This window comes from Perca fluviatilis, chromosome 3, assembly GCF_010015445.1.
Source record: "Perca fluviatilis chromosome 3, GENO_Pfluv_1.0, whole genome shotgun sequence".
NCBI lineage: Eukaryota > Metazoa > Chordata > Actinopteri > Perciformes > Percidae > Perca > Perca fluviatilis.
In genome coordinates, this window is record NC_053114.1 from 35312648 (window position 1) to 35333977 (window position 21330).

The 21330-nt window shown below is 42.4% G+C and overlaps 1 protein-coding gene across 11 annotated transcripts in view; it reads left to right on the forward strand.

Annotated features, from left to right (window-relative positions):
- celf6 (CUGBP Elav-like family member 6) overlaps nucleotides 1-21330 on the forward strand; it is a 145183-nt gene that overhangs the window by 91526 nt on the left and 32327 nt on the right. For 8 of the 11 annotated variants that reach the window (XM_039796085.1, XM_039796079.1, XM_039796084.1 and 5 more), the window contains exons 3-5: nucleotides 1655-1703; nucleotides 13888-14016; nucleotides 17932-18011. In XM_039796085.1, coding sequence (XP_039652019.1) covers nucleotides 1655-1703; nucleotides 13888-14016; nucleotides 17932-18011 — 258 coding nt within the window. The remainder of the gene's footprint in view (nucleotides 1-1654; nucleotides 1704-13887; nucleotides 14017-17931; nucleotides 18012-21330) is intronic. The other 3 variants (XM_039796083.1, XM_039796090.1, XM_039796091.1) reach the window with 2 other exon arrangements.

A 21330-nucleotide genomic window follows, 5' to 3' on the forward strand; every position in this document is an offset into this window, starting at 1 on the left:
CCAGAGCTTCAGTTCAAACATCTGGAGTCCTTCCCCCTTGAGAACATACAGTAATGGAATTTAGTGACGACTTACAGTATCGCTTTTGCTTGGTAGTGTCTGCAAAGTCAAACACTTCCAACGTTGTCCACCTTAGGAAAAATGACAATAGAAGATGTATATTTACCTCTTTGCTTCTTGTTTTCACACACATTTGTGTGTGTGTGTGTGTGTGTGTGTGTGTGTGTGTGTGCAGGTCCATTTGTATGGGTGTGAGTGCCGGTCTGAGTATCTTTGTATGTGTGTGCGGCTTCATTCGCTTGTCTTTGTGATGCCTCCGTCATCTCTCTAAGCTTTGTTCCAGTGTCACAGCATATTGCTAGGCAAGTACATTACGTCCCCAGGGTCTCACCATGTATACGCTTGTCTATACAAGTCTTAGGTCTATATTTGGCCGCGGTCAACTGCTGTCAAGTGCTGCGTTGCCTGAGGGCCCAACACCCACTGTGCTGCCCTAGCTGACTGATCTGAGGGGGCAGTACCGTGTGCCATTCACTGGCACTTACATGTTGGACCTGTCCGCATGGCCTAGTTAGAAAAGATAGGCCCACTGCTGACTGAAGCCAGAAAAAACACCATGCCGAATATAAAACACAATGCCAAATATGACACGCGTGGGTAGCCTCAATGAGCAAGGGTCCTCAAAGGTGGCTCTTTACACCTACCCTTTTCACAAAGGAAAGAGGGGATACTATTCCTGTTTCAGAGAAGGCACAAGTTCGAGTGTTTTTCTGTTTTCATATTGAAACTCCAGGGAGTGAGAAAAAATGAAACCGTAGACAGGGGAGGAACAAGCGCCAGGGGAGTTTTTATTCACGGCATGCAGTTTTTAAAAGGTTTTTTTATGTTAGCTTGGCGATGTTTTTGCTTTCACCTCACTATAAAATGGTTCTTCAAAGGTTGTTTATCGATTCCCTACTGTTAACCTTTACCAAGCTGTTTCACTGCTACGCTTTTTGGTGGCTCTCAATAGCTTCCAGAAGAAGCAGGCTGGGGCAGGGTGGGCTTTTGTGGGGGGGGGGGGGGGGGGGGGGGGGGGGGGGGGGGGGGGGGGGGGGGGGGGGGGGGGGGGGGGGGGGGGGGGGGGGAGGGGGGAAAAGAGGGGGGGGGAAGGGGGGGGGGGGAGGAAAAAAGAGGGGGTGACTGGGAAAAAAAAAAAAAAAAAGTCTGAGCCAGGAGGGGAAAGGAAGAGCAAGGGCCAGCCTGAAAGGACCTCTCCCTGTGGGGCTGGGAGTGGCTGATGTAATGGCATTAATCTCTAAGTGCCATCTGACACCCAGTGTGGCTCCGTCATTGAAAAGTGCTAATTCTGCTGAACTGTGAGGGGAATTCAGGCATCTCTAGAGGCAGTGCCCTGGATTAATTAAACACGTTGGCATGGCGCACTGAACAGCTTTATCTCTTTTACAGCATCATCACTGTTTGATTTTTGCGTTTAGCTCACAGAGCAGGACAAACTCAGGACATTAACGCCAGGAACACTGCCACATTTCACTTGTTCTCTTCCCACTTCACATATTGTAGCCGTTGCTCTTATCGTTGTCATGCTAACCTGGGATTTCCCTTCTCTTCCTTCTCTCTCTCTCTCTCTCTCTCTCTTTACTTCTCTCTCCAGATGAACCGGCCCATCCAGGTGAAGCCAGCCGACAGCGAAGGACGAGGAGGTAATTAACCTTCTCCTGGTCTCTGTTGCACACCCCCCTTAAAACACAAACACACACACACACTCACACACACACACACACACACACACACACACACACACACACACACACACACACACACACACACACACACACACACACACACACACACACACACACACACACACACAAATACACTGGAACAGTGCAAATGCAATCCTTAATATTCTGCTCTCACTTGAGACATACTGGGAGTTAGTAGAGTAGCTCGTAATATAGGTCACTTGCTTCTATTGACTTCCCATCTGTGCCAGCAGAGGGGCTGTCTCAGGTTCACAGTCACTGGGAGCAGTTCAAAGACAAGACAGAGAGAAATGGAAATAAAGAGAGAAAAATAAAAGAGAGAGAGGGAATGGAAAAGATAGGAGAGTAGAGGATCTCCATCTCTTGATCTCCATAGAGTAATAGTAAAGTCTGCTTACAGATAAGAGGCAGTGGAAAACACCCCAAACATTCATAGACACAGATAAGCACAAACACACAAACTTTTACAAACACCCCAGAGATACAACTTGGAGAGAGACAGTATCAATTTGACTGAATGTATAAATGTATTAGTCACTGGTTGAAGGGAAGAGAGAGAGAGCATAAGTCTCTCAAAGTGGGACATACCATTATTTAAGGAGTTTGGAATCTTTTTACACAGTATCTGTTGGAATCTCTCATACACAGTACTGTATCTGTTTTTATCTAGAAGTGCACAACTAAGACTGTTATACACAGCCATTGTTTCACTTCTCTAAAACTCACATACACAGGTACAGTATTCACTATAAATGTGCCTTAAGTACATTTACACCTGTTTACCTATCTACCTATATATCTGTCTGCCTCATTAATAGTACTGTGTCATAACACTGGGGTTTTATAGTATAGATTGTTGAACCATCTTAAAGATATCTGAGTCAGATTCTGTGTGATTCAATGTGTGATGTGAGAATTCCAGTTGAATTCTATTGGCATACTGTATATGCAAGTTCAATTAGACCATTTGTTTTAAAAGAATGTTCTTCTTTAAAAAGTAAACCTGCACACACAGGCATTCATCGTGTTATTTAAATGTGGCAAATGTGGTTTGACACTGCACTGATTCTCTTGCACAGCCTCCTCCTTCCATCTTTAGTCTGAGTGACATGGTGATTGACTAGATCATTGTCAAGCCATTTGTGAATAACATCACTAAGGTTAATGCAGATTAAGCCTGTTAAAGATTTACATTGGTGGAATTGGATCTAATTGAACCGGTCTGTGTCTGCCCTGTGCTTGCATTTCAGAGTGGTGATTTAGACTGCCTAGGTCAGATTAGATTGAGCCACTTTGCTAATTTATGTGGTCAAGTGTGAATCAGATGGCCCATTTCTAATGCCACACACACACACCCGTGTAGATCTTATTTTTGTCATGGCGGCACTTTAATTAACGGCCATCTAAAAACAGGCAAAGTCTGACCGACAAGGCCTGGGCGAGAGCCAATCGGCATTCTCACCAAGATAAATTGGATCTCTGGACTTAAGAGGGGAGGATGGATGGGTCCCAATATCAATTACTACCCCTTTTTCAGCAGAAAGAGACGGCAGATGAACAGGCAGTGTGAATGAAATACAGAGAGCTCTTAGCCTGGCACAGCCACTGCTAGTCTGTCAGATGAACTTTCTATATTGGAGGACAGGATAGGACACAACACAGAATGAAATAAGACCAAGCAGACAGGCCCCAACAGAGATATTGAGCGTTAATGGCAACAGGAAGTCAGCAGACAGGCCAGGGAAGTAAACCACAGTCACGGCTGACAATGAAATGAGATTTACTATGAAGGCCTGCGGTTAAAAGGAAAATAGACAGCCCAGCTAGGACTGACTAAAGGAGAGAAAGTAGCAAGGGATTCATCTGTGGAAGGCCGAGGAGCAGTCAGGTACACCAATCCCAGTGGGGCCACTAGATTGTCAAACCCAGGGCTGCACCGAGACATTTGTACCTCTAGAATGGAGTCACATTTATCAATACCAAGACATCAGCAATTATCTGTCATGGGAACTTGTACAGGGGTCTAGATTACGTGCCTGTGCAGGCATTAGGGCCCATTACTCCATTTGGAGACTCCAGTAGCCCCTCTTTTGTTCGCGGTGTCCCTGAGAGATGTCCTCTCTCTGGGGATATGGGAGTGTCAGGAGGAGAAGTAAAACCAGAGCAACCCTGCCGCTCGGCTGCCATTGTGGATCACAGAACGGATTCTCTGGCTGTCTATTACAATGACTCATGTCTTATTTTATTTTTCCCTTGGATTATCAAGAAAGAATGGAGCATGGGAGGGGAGCTTCACAGCCTTTAAATCTATTTCTGTTCCTTGAGTCAGCCGACCTCTCCCCACAAAGTCCACATTTATTTGATGCGCTTAACACCACGTTTTTTCCTGCCCATTTCTATCAAACTCTGATTTCAACTCAGAGATACTGAGACATAATTGAGGCATGGGTCTTCTGCTCACTCGCTCTGTGGCCAGTGCAGGAACAGACACGTACTATATCTCTACTTGAAACCCGAGCGATTTGCTTCAATCCAAAAGGGGCAGAAATGAGGGAAAGTAGACATATCTGACTCGCTATAGTGAGAGAGGTGAGGATTCAGTGCAAGGCCCATGGAGGAATGCGAGAGAGTGAGAGATGGAAGACAAAAAGAGCGAGAGGGGAAGAGACGACAGGATGAGAAAGTTAACGGAGGGTGATGGAGGCAGCTGAGTGAATCTCAGCAGTAAATCATCTCAGAGCCGCCCCATCCCTATCTCCTCCTCGCCTCGCCAGGAATCTTTTTCCCCCTGACCTTGTCTGCTGCTGTGTCTGTGAAGAAAAGATGGGGCCAGATTATCTATGATTGGAGATGGCCATTATCTAAACACAATCTTGGAGCCAGGTCCCACTCCTCTAGCCACTGCTGTGAGCCTGGAGACCACACTGATGAGAAGAGAGATGATGGGTCAGCCAGCAACACCCTCTCCTTTTATTAACTCTGATAAGACGGTTTCAACACTCTCCTCGAATGCCCAGCAACCTCCATCAACATCGACTTTTTTACAAAGTGCCACTCTCAGTGCATTTGTCTACACACCGTCTCTTTACCCTACTTGTTTATTAGCTCCCCATACTTTTGTTTTATTGGATACTTATACAGTGCCAGGAGCATTGCAATCCCTGCATGTGATACTCAGCAGCCCCCTGCGAGCCTTTTTAATATCTTATCCATGCCTTCTGTCTGTCTGGCTGAGGGGAGTCTTTGTAAATGGGTCGTGTTTGTCCTTGCCAACCTACTGCTCTTCAGAAGGTTGACCCCAGTCAGGGCAGTGAATAGATTGACAGGACCTTAAGATGTTGCGCACTGGGCTGTCATGCCCCACCCCAGAAGGTAGGGAAGAGTGAGGGCTGCTGGCTGGTTAAGTCTGGCAGGCCACAGGGGAGGGGCTGTCTGGAGGCACCTCACGCCCACAGAAGAGCACACTCCACTTTACATGCAAATGAAGCCAAAAGACCCCTCTGTGGCTCTAGACACGGTCGTGCGAAACTCTGAAAAGTCAAGAAGAAACCCTGGCAGCGGTTGATATGTGTCTGCTGAGAAATACACACGGACATGGGGACACTTGGACAGGCAAAATAAACCACAGATTTCTAACAGTGACCATTGCAGGTTATTTCTTTAATTTTAAGGCACTGATGTAAATTAGAGCCCGTCCGATATATTCGGCAGGCCAATATTAGGCATTTATTTCGGTATCAGCATTTATAATAATTTATAATTTTTTTAAATATTCATTCATCAGAATCATTTATAATGACAAATGACAAATGATTCTGATAACTGAATATTAAAAAAATTAAATAAAAACGGACGAAACACCCTTCAACCATGTTATGAGTGTTGGCGTTGCATAGTTTGTCCATCAGAGGGCACTCTACAACGTCCCTGTTGGCAACACTCTGATATTTTTTGTTATTGTCTTTTTGTTCAAAGTACTTTAAGTTTCATATCTTAAGTTACGCATTTCTGGATTTTTTTTTAAATATATATCGCCCGATATATCGGAATATCGGATTTTAAAATCATCAAATATTTGTATCAGTATCGGCCTTAAGAAATCCTTCATCGGTCGGGCTCTAATGTAAATTACTTTTTTTGCAGAGCTCTATGATTGGGCCTCGCCATTAGAGAAGAGATTTCTAATGTAGAAAAAGAAGGAGTTAAAATATTTGGACTGAAGCCGCAACAGGCAATTTCTCACAAGTTTCAAGTTTTGGTTCTGTGCTGGTTTTGATCATGCATACCAGAAGGTTTAAAGCTCCCCTCCCACTCCCCTGGGTAAAGGGATGTGACAGCTCTAGTGGTATAAGTAATGCATTTACAAACACGAAGCCTGTATCCTTTCATCGTGCCTGATACACTGACAATTTGAATGTTTGTTCTCCTCCGATTATTCCATTTACCACCTCACTATACTGGATAATCCACTTGCATACATCAGATTGGGACCAGCAGTAGGGAGGTTTAGTGTGTGGCTGCACGTCGTTTTCACTGGGATGGGGTCCAATTACTTCTGTTAGCTGGGTAGAAACTATACATGAGTTAGAAGTAGAATAGGGCTTATTAAGTAGTTGAAGATGTTGTGTAAAGGAAGAGGGAATACTTATGGGGGTTAAGAAATGCAGCTGAACAGATATACCAAGCAAATTGTTTTACAATGACCTCACTATGTTACTTTACACTTTCTACATTCAACACGAATTGAACTGTGCATATTGACATATTGTTCTTCATCAAATTTGAGGATTTTTGATTTCTAACATTATATCAACTCGGAATAAAACACAACACCTTACTGTTGTACTACAACAGGTGAACTACTGTATAAACAGTCTCACCCAGGGCAATGGTTGAGTGGGTGCCATGTACTTGTATCTCCATCAAGCAATATTTGTTATTATAAATATCAAATCAAATGATTCCCTGTAATTTAAAAGAGTTGCTCATACTGCTGATAGTGATAATTAATATTACACTATGGAGCTTTTTGCATTTGAGGGCTCCTGGTCCCTGCTCATACGTTACTCTGAGTTAGCTTAAAAGTTGAAATTTATGCTGACGGCTAATATTTTATGTTCCTAACCCTGAAACAACATTAGAATGTTAGCAAACCAGCTGACTAGGTATCCCAGGTCTGGCCTCCCTGTTGCACCTGCTAACATTGCCACGTACAAAAGGAGGTGCAGATATCCTGGGTATTGCTTCATCCCACTATCCATGCTGACTTAGACTGATGACTGAACACAGGCTCAAATGATACATTACTTTAAAATACTTTACCAGCTGAAATCATCTCACTGTGGGTTAATTCCCACACTAAGAGAAGGTTGTATGCATATTTTTTTATTTTATGTGAACATGCTTCCATTTGCCTTTATGTTGTTTTTTGTTACCTCCGCCAAGGAAGTTGTGTTTTCGCTTCGGTGTGTCAGCAGGATTATGGAAAACAAATCCGGGCCCAATTTTCTTGAAACTTTGAGGAAGGGTGTAGCATGGGCCAAGGAAGAACCCATTACATTTTGGAGCGGATCCGAATCACAGCGCAGATACACACATTATTTTTCACTTTTGTTACCATTAATGTGGTGTCGGAATGATCTGAAAAATGACTTCCCGACTGGGAAATGTCACACTGCATTAACATTGTGAGATAGGGCAAGCCTTGGTGGAGGTCTGTGCTTTCTAAGTGTCCTTTTAGTTCCCAATGTATTTAAAGGGGTGATAGAATGATTATATAGGGTATTTCACACTATTCCTTAAGGTCTCCTAATAGGGTTTATAACATCCGTTGGGTGGAAAATGTCCCGGTTGATATTTTATGGGTCCTTATGCATCCCTGTGTTTTGGCCCTATTTGGAACGACATCTTTTCTACCAAATATGGTATGCTCATGAATATTTAGATGAGCTGTGCACTGATTGGTTGAGTGAACCACATACACACACACAGACAGGGAGCTACACGCGCACACACACACACACACACACACACACACACACACACACACACACACACACACACACACACACACACACACACAGGGCTACACAAAGACACGTAGCTACACACACACACACACACACACACAGACAGAGCTACACAAACACACAGAGCTACACACACACACACACAGAACTACACACACACACACACGGAGCTACACACACACACACACACACACACACACACACACACACACACACACACACACACACACACACACACAGAGCTACACAGAGACACAGAGAGACACACACACACACACACACACACACACTCTGTGACATGCCCAGACATGCCCGGGCGCAGCCGTGGCTGCAGCGCACCTAAAACAGCGGAGACATTCATTACAACTATTGTTGTTGTAACGTTACCCTTGGAACCTCCACCAAAGAATCACAACTCACCCTGTAGCTAGTCAGCGTGGGGAAATTTAGCGGAGAGTGAATCCCTGCAGGCCTGTCCTCTGCGCCACTGCGTTAGATCCAAACTCCCGCTCCATTGTCCAATATACTTGTTCTAAACACTTTTCTCTGGGCCAGTATTCCATTGTACAAGCTGGAACACTGCATTTATGACGTGGTTCATTTACAATATCCTTGAAAAACTTAAAAACTGTCTTCTTTCTAAAGTACAGAGTGCAGCTCATGTGGGAGATCCTGACAGAGCTCCAGCTCAGCGGGTCTGTGAAGGGGGAGAGGCCGACAGGGAAGGCATCAAATCCAGCCAGCAGCCGCCTGCTGTCACGGCAGATTGTGGAGCTCTTGAAGTCCGACACTGTCTTACCAAATTTGCAATTAGCCATAAGTTTTCGTAAAACAGCCCATATTTGAGCTCTACATAGTTGATTTCTCACATAAAAAAGTCTCAGAAGTGAATTTAATGATGTAATATCAGAGATCTGCGTGACCTAGATTCAGAAGACTAAGCTGACCTCAGGTCAGTGGTGTAGCCTTAGCCTATGCAAATGTTGGGGCGTGACAAAGACTAGGAGTTGACGTCAACTTTTAGCTTAGTTGAGATTCGCCCGTTTTCAGCAGCAGTTTCAAATTGTGAGATCTGCAGAGGAAAGAGGTGTCAATGGGATTTTAAGGTTCTATGCATGTCCTATTTACCCACGAAACTGTCGTTTCTCAACTATGAGAAGGTAAAATCGGTTTTGCATTCTATCACCCCTTTAATCACATTTATCCCAAAAGTGGCTATAAGCTAAGATTTGTTTTCTCTCAATGATGTGCAGATGTATAATGCTCATTATCTACAGCAAAAATGAAAGTAAATGGCACCTTTTGATTCCAAACAGACTCCCTCTTTACCTCAGTTTACACAACTGGGACATACAGTAGATGATGAAAAAAACTCTAAGTCAATATTAAGAAGCCGAAGCCAACATTTTGTACACCCGGTCTGTACACCCGGTCTCACTTCTGAGGCTTTTCTAATGAGACCATGAGAAGCACAACTTCTCTGTTGTGCTGCCTGGAACATTACTCTGCATTTGAAATGCACCCAGCGGCCTAGCAGGCATCTTTAATCGTTGGATGCAGCTGTCCATGCTTTCTGAACACTTACTACTAGCAAGCTTCCCTTACTGCTGCCAGCAGGCAATAAGATAAAAATATATATATATATATATATATTTACCATGACACAGGAGCAGGAGAGTAATTCCTTAAAAAAGAATATTCCCATTATTGCCAAACAAAAGCAGAAACTTTTGAAAAGTAGACTTCATGGCAACTGATTCTTTGCCTGGAGAGAAAGAGTAGGGTGAGGGATGGCAATAAAGGGTAAAGAGAAAGATACAGAGAGGACAATAGAGAGACAAAAGGAGATGAGAGGAAAGGAAAAGCACAATCTATATGCATATACTCCAGCCTACAACACAAGTAGCACTTCATTCCAGGGAGAGAAGCATCAATCTTGACAGCATATGGCGCCTGTGCAAAATCCATTAATTTTTAATATACCGGGCGATGAAATGAAAAGGCTTCCTGAGACGAGCAATTGTCAGATGTCAGTAGTGTTTTGATAACTTTTTTGATCTTTTTTTTATTTGCATTCATAAAACAAGGCTGTCCACATGCCACCTCTGTTTGGACATGGCTGGAGACTGACATGGAACCATTTTCTACACAATTGCTCACACCTTCAGTCAGCAGATGAGGAAACTAAAAAGACGTGTTGATTACTTGTACTAGTACTGTGTGAGAGGAAGTGAGTGTGCACTGGCAAAGGCCTGAAAAAGATGAGATGTATAGGATATGAATACTATGTATTTGCACACATGTATATGGGCATTGCTATACTGTATACATATACAGTACTGTAGGCTACATGAATAAAAAATACAAATTTTTCCATACACACAAACCTGTTTTTAGCCAATGTATCCTTGAATCTGCTAATTATATTTTAATGTATACAGTGGAAATGTTCCAGGATTAATTAGGGGTGTTTGAGGATGCAATGACACAAAAAACATCACAATGATGTAGCCAGGCTTCCTAACTACCACGCACACATTATTATTTTAAAGTAGTGGCAAGGTTTGAAAGTGCAGATTACAAAGGTCTCTTCAGAGTAGAGCAGAGAAGTACTGTAGAGCTCAAATGTTCTCCAGCTGTGTGGCTCAGCTCTGTTAGAGGGATAAGAAGAGCCTCTCTCATTGAGAGATAAGTACCAGGAGGTCAAACAGTCGGCTCAATGAGTTCAGTCATACTTCTGTATCCTCAGACAGTTCCATAGGAAGGTCCTCACCCCTCTTAATGCAAATACATGACTGTACTTGAGAAAAGTATTCTTTCTCTACTTCTTTTTTCTTCTCTCCCCACTTGTAATGGATAACTCTTTGGAGTCATGAAGTTGTCTCCTTGTGCAGAGGGTGCTTTACAAGATATTTATTTATATTCATAAAATTCAAAAATAACAATTTATAGCTTGCAAGTGGCCATAGGAGATGAGCGAGAACATGCTAAATCCAATAAGAGCTGCATTGGAGACAGGTGCAAAGTGGACTAATTAATAGCAACATATACTCTGGCTAGGGCATGCAGTGGGCCGACTGAGACACTCTTAGGTCAGGCAATGAAAAGATAGCAGCTCCAAATTCATTTTCTCACCGTGGCTCTCCAAAAGGAAGGCTCCCAAGTACACTCACACTTCCTTTAATGCCTTCACTGGGGTGTAATTTATTTTTGCGTTTGCCAGCACATTTTGAAAGTTCATTACTTTGCTCATGGCTTGTTAATTAGCCTTGTAAAGCCGCCATTAGATCTCCTCGGGCCAGGACCGAGATGAGACTTTTGTCCCAAAACATTAACACACTGCAGGCGGCCTGTAAAACTGCACTCTGCCCATTTCGTTGTAACAGTGACACCTAGGTGAAAATCTGAAAGATGCAAGGACAATCAAGGCAAAGTCGTGTGCTCTGGAGGGGCCTCATTTCATGTTTCACCTTTGCTGCCATGGACAGGGATCAGGCTCATTTCTCTTCAACACCTGTTCAGGGCTGACTTTACAGCTACGCAGCTTCTCCGCTGATGCCCAATATCCAGCTAGATGTCTGTCCTCCTGTCGGTCTTTGCTAAATCCCAGTTGGCAGTATAAGTGGCTGGCTCTGTGGTGATCTTTTCAGGTTTCTAACTCACTTTCAACCCTGGAGCTCCAAGGGAGGAGGGACAGTAATGAGCAGTAGTACCAGGCTCAGCTGGCGGGTTTGAGAATTCCTGCTGTGTGAGGCGTGACTACAGGAACATGGACTGACACCACAGCTACAACACCAGCAGTAGAGACTCGGCAGCATGACCTTATTGATTATGCAGGTGCTCATTTGTGTGGCCAAGCGGGTAGCAGGCACGTGTCTCATTTGAACTTTACAGGAATGGAACAGGATCCGATTTCCCTGCTGCAAAAAGGAAGCCCTGGTGCTTTATTTTTAGAACAGCTGCGTCTAATGGGGCCTGGCAGGTACAGGAGGCGTCACATCTGTCGAGGCCCAGGTGATGCTCTCGCCCTCCGCTCCTCGCCCGCTCCCTACCAGTCAAATGACTCACACTGAAGATCAACAGTGTCATTTCCAATAAACTCTTCTTCCTCTTCCTGCCACTTTCCATCAGTTCTGGCGATGGGTTCTTGCTAGTAGCCATTTCATTCCACAACACAGCGGAATAGGGAATGCATAATGGAAAAGATGTAAAGAAGATGAATGCACTGTCTAATGCCAAGGCACTGGGAAGATTAATTCAAAAACTTAATTCAGCTTTCTGGCTGGCAAAAATGTAGTGGTATAGAGCCCATACGTCTGAGCCAGAGAGCCCTCCTCTGGTGCTCAGGAAGCAACTCTGACATGCAGTGGCAGTGAAGATATTGGAGTAGGTGGGGCTGCCCTTCAAACTTAATGAGAAACAACACTGCAAATTTCACTCCAGTTGAATATTGATCAGGATATTTGGAAAAGTCAGTACTCACCTTCAGCCCAGATGTTAAATAACACTAAATACAGGTTACATTTACACTGCACAAAAGGAACTGCTTTCTCATTTTAACACGGTTCCTTGGCCACTTACCCTTCACCTTTTCCCATTGATACATTTTACATAAAATGTCAGTTTGATAGTCAGAATGTAGCCCTGATATTTCCACGATTCATGTTGGTTCGTAATTTGGTCATAAACAACTGAGTTTCTTGCCATTCCTTAGATATTTTTTATGATTTCGGCATCAGCTCTTACAGACAGAAGTTCCTAAATCTCTTAGTCTTTCCAGTCATACATTTACATTGGCGTCTTCATGTAAATCACCCTTCTTCTTCACTCTTTTGGAAACTTGCTGTTTCGCGCCAGCCGTATGATAGAAGCGTCATCAGCACATATACTCGCTTGTCGTGTTTCTTCGGACAACGACCAGCTCTATTTACACGTGGTCTCAATCGGACATTATACAGACTTTGTACTAGGGGGCTGGCAGAGAAAAGTCTGGTCCTGTCTTTGATGTCTGGTCCAACTGATTCTGACATTTGCGTTCTCACATACAGCTCCTCTGGGTGATGTCTAGATAAATGCAAGTTCAGGGTTGCAGTCCATGTGTAAAAGCGGCTTTTGTCAACAATAAATGGACATTAAGAAGTAGATCTGCTCCAAGCATCTCAGCATCATTTTACTATGTTTGACATAAAACAAATGAGGTTAACTACTCATAATAGTGGAAAATAAGCAGCTAATTTAACCACAGATTCAACAGAAATATTTATTCAGGACCTATTTTAATGCTTTGCCAGTCTTTCGTTTCAAGGCATGAGAACTAGACCTTGTAGCTTTCATCATTAAAATGTTTTGCAATGCATTTGTTATTTCTGGGTGGCAAACACTGGGCAATTGTTTTAAATTCTACTCAGTATTTTCAAGTATTTGTTCCCCAACTTCAAGATTTGACGCATTGATACTGAAGAATGTGAGTGCTTTAAATTTGGCTCCATACAACATATTTTACAGATTGTCAGCAGAAAGTGGAGCGGATGAAAAAAGTATAGTCTTAGAAGTACATGCTGGCTGATACACCTCTTAGTTTTGTCACTTTTACCGAGTTTATCACGGAATAGATTGTGCTGCAGAGTTTACTCGTGCTTATTATAATTCCTACTCCTTTGGTGATGAGGAAATGTAATACCATGTTCTTGTTCCATGTTCTCTTTCAACTCAGTGAATTAAGCATCCAGACGATCTAACAGTTTGTCTACCTGTGCAAAACATCCCCGCTCTCTTTCTAACTCTACCTGAAACCCACAGCGCTCCAAACAGCATCTGTATCAAATGTCACCGTGGCAGACTTGAATAGCTCACTGGAAAAGGGAATACAACTCCCTCATACCAGGGTGGGGTGGCACACCACACAACAGTAAGATCAACAACAATAACAACAGCAGCGTAGGCTCAACACAGCAGACTGCTGATAAAAGGGGCGGTTTTGAGTTGCACAAGTTCCTCTCAGCTCAGCAGAACGGTGCCATCAGCTGTAGCATTTGTTCTCTCCTCTCTTCCACCCTCCCTCCTTCCCTCCCCCTTCCTCTCTTCCTATCCAGAAGACAGGAAGCTGTTTGTGGGAATGCTCGGCAAGCAGCAGAGCGAGGACGACGTCCGGCGGCTGTTCGAGACCTTCGGCCAGATCGAGGAGTGCACCGTCCTGCGTGGGCCTGATGGGGCCAGTAAGGGTCAGAGCCCACACACCTCCCACTCTTTTTCCCCTGTCTGTCCCTCTTAATCCCTCTGTCTGTCAGTACGTGTGCTGTCTCTCTCTCTCTCTCTCTCTCTCTCTTTTTTCTCCTCACATTTTTAGAACCGTCCTTCACCTGCTGTGCGCTCATTGACATCGTCAGCGATCCACTGTGCTCTTCTGAATAACTCATCCTTCCTTTCAGCTATTCTGTTTATTTCACCACCTCTTATGTGTCTCGCTCGCGTTTCTTTCATACCTCATTGCCACTGTGCTCCGACACCTCCTCCCCTCACACATTTCTTTTCTCACTACTCTCTGTATTTCCCTTGCCTTTTTTGTTCTCACTTTACCTCTCCTTTTTTCTTTCCCTTCCGAACTTCTTATAATGTTGTCTCTTCATCACGGCAGCTCCTCTCACCCTGGGCTTGTACTCAACAAATCCATCAAACAACACCTCGTCTTTGAGCTCGCCCCCTCTCCTCCTCCTCCTCCTCCTCCTCATCCCCTTTGTGTTATCTCAAAAGCGGAGGGATGTAATCATGTTTGTTTCCCACATTCCTGTCATTCCTCCCCAGAGACACTATTGGACGATAATGTCCTACTGTAAATAAAGCAGCCAGGCTCAGAGTTTTGCTGCTGTCACTCACTGTGCAGCAGATTTGCCTGCATTCAGGAACAGCTTATGCATTCATGTCTGTGGCTTATGTGCTATTAAGTTAGTAGAGCGTGGTCAAATTAAAGATGGCTGTGAAATGTGCGATGCAGGTGGGATTGTTCTGAGAGAGTGAGAGGCTCCCCATCAGTCTTTGATGGGTCTCTGTCTCACAGCCATATTTGGAGCGATAACGCCAGTGATAGTGCTCGGAACCTCTACCTCCCTTTCTCTCTGTTGACTGTGATTTATTGTCCTATGTGTGAAAAGGATGTGTGGGAAGGCAAAGGAGAGGGGTTGATATTGCACAAGCCTTCTGAGTATATCAAAGGAAAAGGTTGGCTATACTGAACCACATGACTATCTATGTCTACATCTGTTCCTCTCACTGTTAATCTCGGGTCTATTGCTCTGCGTCGCCCCACCGGCCCACTACCTTTCTTTCTCCGTGGCTTGTTTCCTCTCCCTCCCTCCCCGCCTCCCTTTCGTCCTGTCTGCTCAGATGCCTCAAGCTGATTGACAGCACGTAAAATGAAATAAGGCCGGTGCTGCTGTGTCAAACAGGAGCTAGTTTTCTCCCTCATTTGCACTTCCACTCCTTTTCACCCTCTTGCACCCCGCACCTCATCTCTTTCTTCTCTCTTCACATGCCATACATTTCCTGTGTTGCTATTTGTCTCTATTATCACTGGCTTGATCATTACCTTTTCTTCAAGTTTTCACTGCTATGAAATGGAAAACTGTAGAGCAATGTTAACTATGAACGCTACCACCAGACAAAGGTCTCATATATAGGTATCTGGTCCTATCACTCACTGTGCAACAGTCCCACGCAATCATTACGGGATGTTACGGCAAATTATTTTTCCAGCCGCCTCGCTTGGGATGAGGTTGCCGTAATTTGAATGAGACAGACCTTGAAATTGACAGTGCTATCTGTTCCATGATGGAGGCTTTGTCCCCTGTTGATGTAAATTTATGCTACTCAGAAGCTTTTCAGCACCCCTCTTCACCCAATAAAAAGGCCGAGAAGTTTAACATCCATCTCTCTATGGCGCTGCTCCTCAAAGTACTTTCAAAGTGCAACACTTGCTGCCAGAGTTGAATAGAGCCCTGAATTGTCAGGAAAAATAGAGAGATGGCTTTTACGTCTATAATTAAGTTGTGTTATAAATGTCACCCATTCAGCGGGATGGAATTCATGCATACATATTATTACCCCGGGAATTCAAAAGGCAGTGCAGATCCTCTTGCTTGAAAGCAATACAATCTCTCTTTTTCCTTTTTCCCCCCATCTCATTCTGAGCCATCAAATTCAAAAACTCAAATGTGCACTATAATTTATGAGGCTGTAGCACTTTCAATTCTTCTGAGATGTTGTGCTCTGTGTCCCTTAACTTTTTTCTTTTCTAGGTCAGGAAAAGTGAGGCTACAGTATTGGTTTTTTTTCTGGTGGAGAAATTTGAGGACATTGTATGTTTGACATGACTTTACCATTGATGGTGTATGCCAAGTCCTGTAGTTTTGAGTGTCTTTCTGGTTGGGCTGAGTTGCTGGGGTCACTGGGATTCTGGCACAATCTGATAGCCTTGTTAGGGAACCAACAGCAAGTCATCTTGCCTTACAAAACAAAAAGGCTTTTGCAAGAACAAACTGCCCCTTATTATTTCAACAACAGAGGTTAAATGTGTTTGTTCCTTCAGAGACAGACTGGCAGTCAAATGGCACACAGTAGGCTGATGCATTTCAGTTGGACAAATGAAGACCTTTCCTGCCTCAACCCGGAGGGGCGTTCAAGTGAAGTAAAAGGGTGCTTGAGTGCTGTGGCAGAATCAAAGGCTTCTTTGACTTATCTGTTTGCCTCTGTAGATTTATATAGCTTTGAGGACATTTGACAGTACAGGAAACACATGGCCTTTACTATTCACCACATGTCTGCACACAACAGTTTCAACTGCTTACCATTTATTGTATGGCTTGAATGTGGACAGTAAGCCTCAGGTAAAGGTGGAAATTGTCTTTCATTGATTCTGATCTTTTTGATTTAGTCAGGAAATGATTAAACTGCTTGTCTGGGTAGCAAAGCTGACTCCTGAGATGTAGAAGTGAAGGGGTCACTGCCAGGCACAGAACACCCCCTGAGCCTACCTATCAGTGTTTGTAATTGGAATCAATCATCACGACTCCTTTGGGAATGTAGAGTGGATACATTTATATGAATGTTTTATATGAACATTTTAAATAGGTTGTCAGCAGTTCTCAAGAAACCAGTGATTGAACTCAGGAAAAGCCTGTCTGGTTCTAAGACACTGGTGCTCCTCAATTAATGAAAAGGGGGCAGAATTAATCCATGAGTTTGTTAATTAGGTACCTCTTGACTTAACACATGAGCTACCTGAAGGCAAGGATAAGAATAGGACATAACAGAATACCGTGTGCAGTCTATGACGACCATAAAGCTTAGAGAAATAGCTTCTGTTTAATTTAATGGCTTTTGGAAAATTACCACATTTCAGTTCCACTGTATTTCACTTGTCTTTATGTTATAGTAGTGTAGAGCCTGTCCTTACCTACACACTGATACACTATTTAATAATGTGGTTAGTATACAGTATGTAACCCTCCAAAAACATATTGTGCATTATTATTATTATTATTATGATTTATTCAAATAATTTTTAACATCATCTGAAATGTTATTGCAATGAGGCTCCAGAACAATGCTGCCACCAGCCGTTCCCTTGTCTTCCGGACAACTTTTTATGTTGACTTTTCCTTTTGTGCGTTAACTACACAACAGATTTAAGATGATTTCAATGCCCCTTGAGCAAAGCCCCAACCTCCCATCTGAAATTATATGCGAGCAAAGATTCGGTTAGATAGGCAGATTATAATACTATGCCTTTGTCATCATAATCTCTTTCATGAGTGACTGCACACAAATCACAATGTGTAAATATTAAACAGATTAATAATCACAAACAAGTCAGGATAGTAAACGCCTTGGCTCCATGCTTCGAAGTGGAGGATGTGGAATTAGAAATGGGAGAGGGACAGGATGTTCCACACAGCTAATGCCTTCACTACAATTAGACTGATTTATTCAGAGTTATGCACTGAACACACAAACAGCAGAATATTTACAAACCAGATAACATGAAAACAATGGTAACGAATGGTGTCTTTCCCCAATATTCAAGGCCATATCCCTGATTTTGTGCCAATCCCTTCTATTTCTCTCGTTTTCTGTGCATACAGGCTGCGCCTTTGTCAAGTTTTCCAGCCACGGAGAAGCGCAGGCAGCCATCAACAGCTTGCATGGTGGACAAACTATGCCTGTAAGTAACACACTCATAACAAATGTTCTAACAACAGAATACATTGTCTAGAATATTTCGAAGTAGTTGCAAACAATTGCTTTTCTACTCAATGTGGACAGTCATAGAAAGTTTTGCAAGTGATATGATGTCACTTTGATGCCTATTTATGCAAGCTGTTTTGCCTGTGGTCTTACTTTTATAAAATGTTTGAGGTAGACTGGGATAAAGTTTACAGCAAAGATTGGGGGACTTTTTGACTCTGTTTTTTGCCCTGCCAAGAGAGCAAGCCTTCCTTTAAAGTTTTCTATTCCACATGTATACTGCCACTGGAGGGTGTATACCTCTTTTTAAAATTCAGTACTGAATGTCTTTGTCTTTTTTAGGTGGTTGAAAAATTCTCATACATTTATGACAAAAACATACACACAAAAGATACCAGATCTATCTACTTATCTATTTCTTTATCTCCTTTCTACTACCATTTAGTACATCTATACAGTGTACTATACACATATGTATATATATATATATATATATATATATATATATATATATATATATATATATATATATATATATATACATGAATACAGTCACCACAGTGACTCCTTTCAAAGCACATCAACAGTCCACAGTCTCACACTCAGAAATTCTCGCTGTGTTATCGCACACAAAAGATTCCCACAGTCAGCATCCACCACCTTACAGCGCACAGCTGCATACTCTGTATCTGTCTGTTCACTCAATATCCATTTCCTTCTCCTGCTATTCACACTAACTTTTCAGCAGACGGATAGAGTTTTTCCATTCACAGTAGGGCTATGTTCAAATATATGTTCATATATATGTTCAAACGCAATTTCCTAATCGCAAAGGCTGCAATTTGGTCATGTGACTCATGAGAGCAAATCAGTCTGCACTCCGCAGAAGAAAAAAAAAGTGCAATTCACATGTTTACATATGTTTATTACAGTAAATAATTGTTAAATAATCTAAATACAACTAAGTGTGGTAAAGCCACATATTTGTTTTTATATTTCTGCAATCTGCACTTTAGTTTGTGTGATTTGTTTCTGACTTTCATACGAATGTTTACACCAGGCTTGGTCAGTGCTCAATATACTACTGTGACTGAAGTAGTTAAATAAAAGACGTCATTCATATTCATGCATCACCTAATTTCATCATCACATACAGGCCTGGCCTCCAGGAAAGAACAGTTTGTTTAGTCTATCTAATCTTATATTCACAAAAAAATTGTTTCTTAAAAAATTATCGCATATTAAATCCCAATCAAAATATTGGAGAAAAGAAATCGCAATTATATTATTTTCAAACAAACTGCATGAATGACTATTTTCTAATAACTTATGGATTAAAATGCTTCTCTTTGCATGGGGAAATAGCCCTCTGTCAAAAGTTAATAGTCTGAACAGCTCTCTTAACCTGTTTCTAAAACTTAAAATTAGTGTGAAATTAGTGGCTTTTACATTGGAAAACAAGTGTGTTATCTTCATGGTGAAGCAATTTAGTTGAGATAGTAGGCCAAAAAAAGATTATTTCAGAATTGGTGTAATTAACTTTTGACACTTTGTATGCTGACTAGGCAATTTATGGAAATGGCTAGACAGGTACTATTAGAATTTCACCTAGATATAAATGTGTGTCATCAGCATAAAAGGTGACACTTTTTTGTTTGCTTTTGGTACGCCCAAGTAGAATTATGCATGAATACAGTAAATGTCAAAAAATTTAACTGGATTGAGAACCAAGAATCTCAATTCTACTGAGGATAAGGATTGTAAATATGGGGCGGCCTCTAGCTCACCCAGTGGGAGCGTTCGTCCCATGTTGGCTGAGTCCTGCAGTGGCGCAGGTTCGAATCCGGCCTGCTGCCCTTTGCTGCGTGCCGTCCCCCATCTCTCTCCCCCTTTCCTGTCTATGCACTGTCACTGTACAATAAAGGGAAAAGCCCCCCAAAAAAGGAGTGTAAATATGTTCTAAGGAAAGAAAAGAACTGTGTAAAAACCAACTGCATGTTTAAAATAAATGAAACCAGTGGCAAGAATGCTATGGATAATAATATGGAGGGGGACAGATAAAGGATTTCATACAAGCCACAGCGTCTGCTAGCAACATTGGACAAATTAGTTAAAACAGCCAAATCATTAACAGTGACAGTTTGGCCCCTGTCAAGAGGCTACTTTTTGTTAAAGAATGTTACCCACTTAAAACACTTGAACACACTTATCAAGGGACGCTTCATTAAATTGACTAGAAGGGAGATTAACAAGTAAGTCAATACTATAGAAAAGCACCTTAGAGTTAGGATGAATCTTCAAAATGAGGTCAGATTAATAAACCGCTTCTGCTTCCTTAACTGCTTCCCGATATTTCAGCATTACGTCCTTCATAATATTGTGGGACACTTGCAGTTTATCAGCCTCCCATTAACATTGAGCTTTCCTACATTTATTTTTCACAGCCTCTGTATCATCTACCCAAAACTGGGGTATGGATCTTAATATGTTGTGGAATAATGTTAAACTGTAAATGCTAGCTGCTCAGCCCAATTGTAAATCAGATCGCATAGGATATCACATTTTACAGACACAGGACACAAATACAGGTGTTTATTCTCATAGCTTGGCTGGTAGTTAAAAGATGCATGAAACAGCATTAGTTGGTGTTGATTTGTATAGTTGAAAAATGAGGAGACCAAACCTGTAACTCTTGTCAAGCTGCAGTTAATTAAGAAATGGATGTACTTTTGTCGGGCTTGAACAAGGCCACCAAAAAGGCATAAGTAAAAGAAATGATGAATAACGAAGCATCTCCCTGCCAGTGCTGGGTATATGTTGAGTATTGCACAGCTGGACACACACATGAGCAGACACTCTTTTTGGCAGACATCCGCACCTTCACACACTTCACTGATGTTTTGTAATAAATATTTACGGACGCCTCCTGGCAGCCAGATAGTGTCCTGGAAGCCAGATGTAATTTACACATCTTTTTGATGCCACCTCATTTTGCATTACATTGAAGTGGTGAGGGAGGGAAATAAGTGGTAGAGTCGTTTTTAACTGTATGTTTGGTTGTTGTGCTCAGTAAAGACCAAACCTTTTGGTGCATAAACCACAAGGGTCAAAATGTAATAAGCAGTGGGCCATGAGCCAAAGAATAATCATGTTGCAAACTGATCGTGCACAATTATGACAGGCCTCTTACTAAAATTTGATTATAATCAAGATATTTACCTTGTACTCAAAATATCTTGTTGACTCAATCAACAGAATATGTTTACATTCAGAAGATTTACATAATTCGACTCCTC